Source organism: Anarrhichthys ocellatus, unplaced genomic scaffold, assembly GCF_004355925.1.
Source record: "Anarrhichthys ocellatus isolate YVR2014 unplaced genomic scaffold, GSC_Weel_1.0 scaffold38, whole genome shotgun sequence".
In the NCBI taxonomy this organism is placed as follows: domain Eukaryota; kingdom Metazoa; phylum Chordata; class Actinopteri; order Perciformes; family Anarhichadidae; genus Anarrhichthys; species Anarrhichthys ocellatus.
In genome coordinates, this window is record NW_022280068.1 from 148,526 (window position 1) to 149,528 (window position 1,003).

General features: G+C 48.5%; 1 protein-coding gene across 1 annotated transcript in view; it reads right to left on the reverse strand.

The window, feature by feature from the left end:
• The window catches only part of slc24a3 (solute carrier family 24 member 3), a 40,185-nt gene that overhangs the window by 10,866 nt on the left and 28,316 nt on the right, over positions 1–1,003 (reverse strand). The window contains exon 6 of the mRNA XM_031867055.1: positions 834–937. Coding sequence (XP_031722915.1) covers positions 834–937 — 104 coding nt within the window. The remainder of the gene's footprint in view (positions 1–833; positions 938–1,003) is intronic.

Below are 1,003 nucleotides of genomic sequence, written 5' to 3' on the forward strand. Positions count from 1 at the left end.
ATTCAGCTTTAATTCAAACACTTTAATAGCAACACTTATCCTCGCTGGAGTTCATGCAGCTCTGTGACACAGAAACGCCTCTGATATCATTACCATGCCGATGTAAACACAGGAATCACAAGTTACCATCCTACAAAGACACAATGCAGGAGCCCACGGTGCAATGAATCACGCTGTAATACTCTCCCACACAGCGCTCACACGTAAGTGGAGGGTCAGAGGTCACATCTTCAATGAGCCACTCCCAGCTGTGGAATGGTTTGCCGCTGCAAGGCGGAGCAACGTTTAGAACATAACAGAGATTTGAAAATGTTTGCTTGTACTCTGTTTCCCTGAACCATCCTGCTTTGTAGAGGGAACCTGCTACGATCAGCCAGCTAATGGTAAACATAGGTGAGGCCCGTTCCACCTCACATTATCTCCCTGTGATTACGTAATGCAACTGTGCAACACTGTTTGAGGTCCAGTGCGTACACTCTTCGGAGCAGAGAGCTTATCCTTGCACTCCACTCATTTCCATGTCCCCGGCACGTCCGATAGCATCAGAGAGAGGCTGCACTGCGTTACGTTATCTCTGTATCTCGCGCAACACACAGCGTTGAGGATGCAAAGCAGAAAAAAAAGATACAAACGACGGACGGATGGGATATTGTTCACGTGGCTGCTTCCTGCTTCCTTCTGCAGAAACATATACACGAGTACTTTCTCCCACTTTGTGTGTATGTGTCTGAATATTTAAAGGTGACATTAGACTGTTGGTTGCTCTGTGTGAAATGCCACCAGGTCAGTGTGAGGATCAGCTGCTGCAGTGTGCCGCTGCTGTGACATCATACCTGGCCGGCAAAGAAGCCACACACACCGATGATGCAGAGGATGTTGAAGACAGCTGAACCCACGATGGTCCCAACACCCACGTCACCTTTGGTTATGAACACCCCTGAGGAGAGAATGAGCCAACACACACACACACACACACACACACACACACACACACACACACACA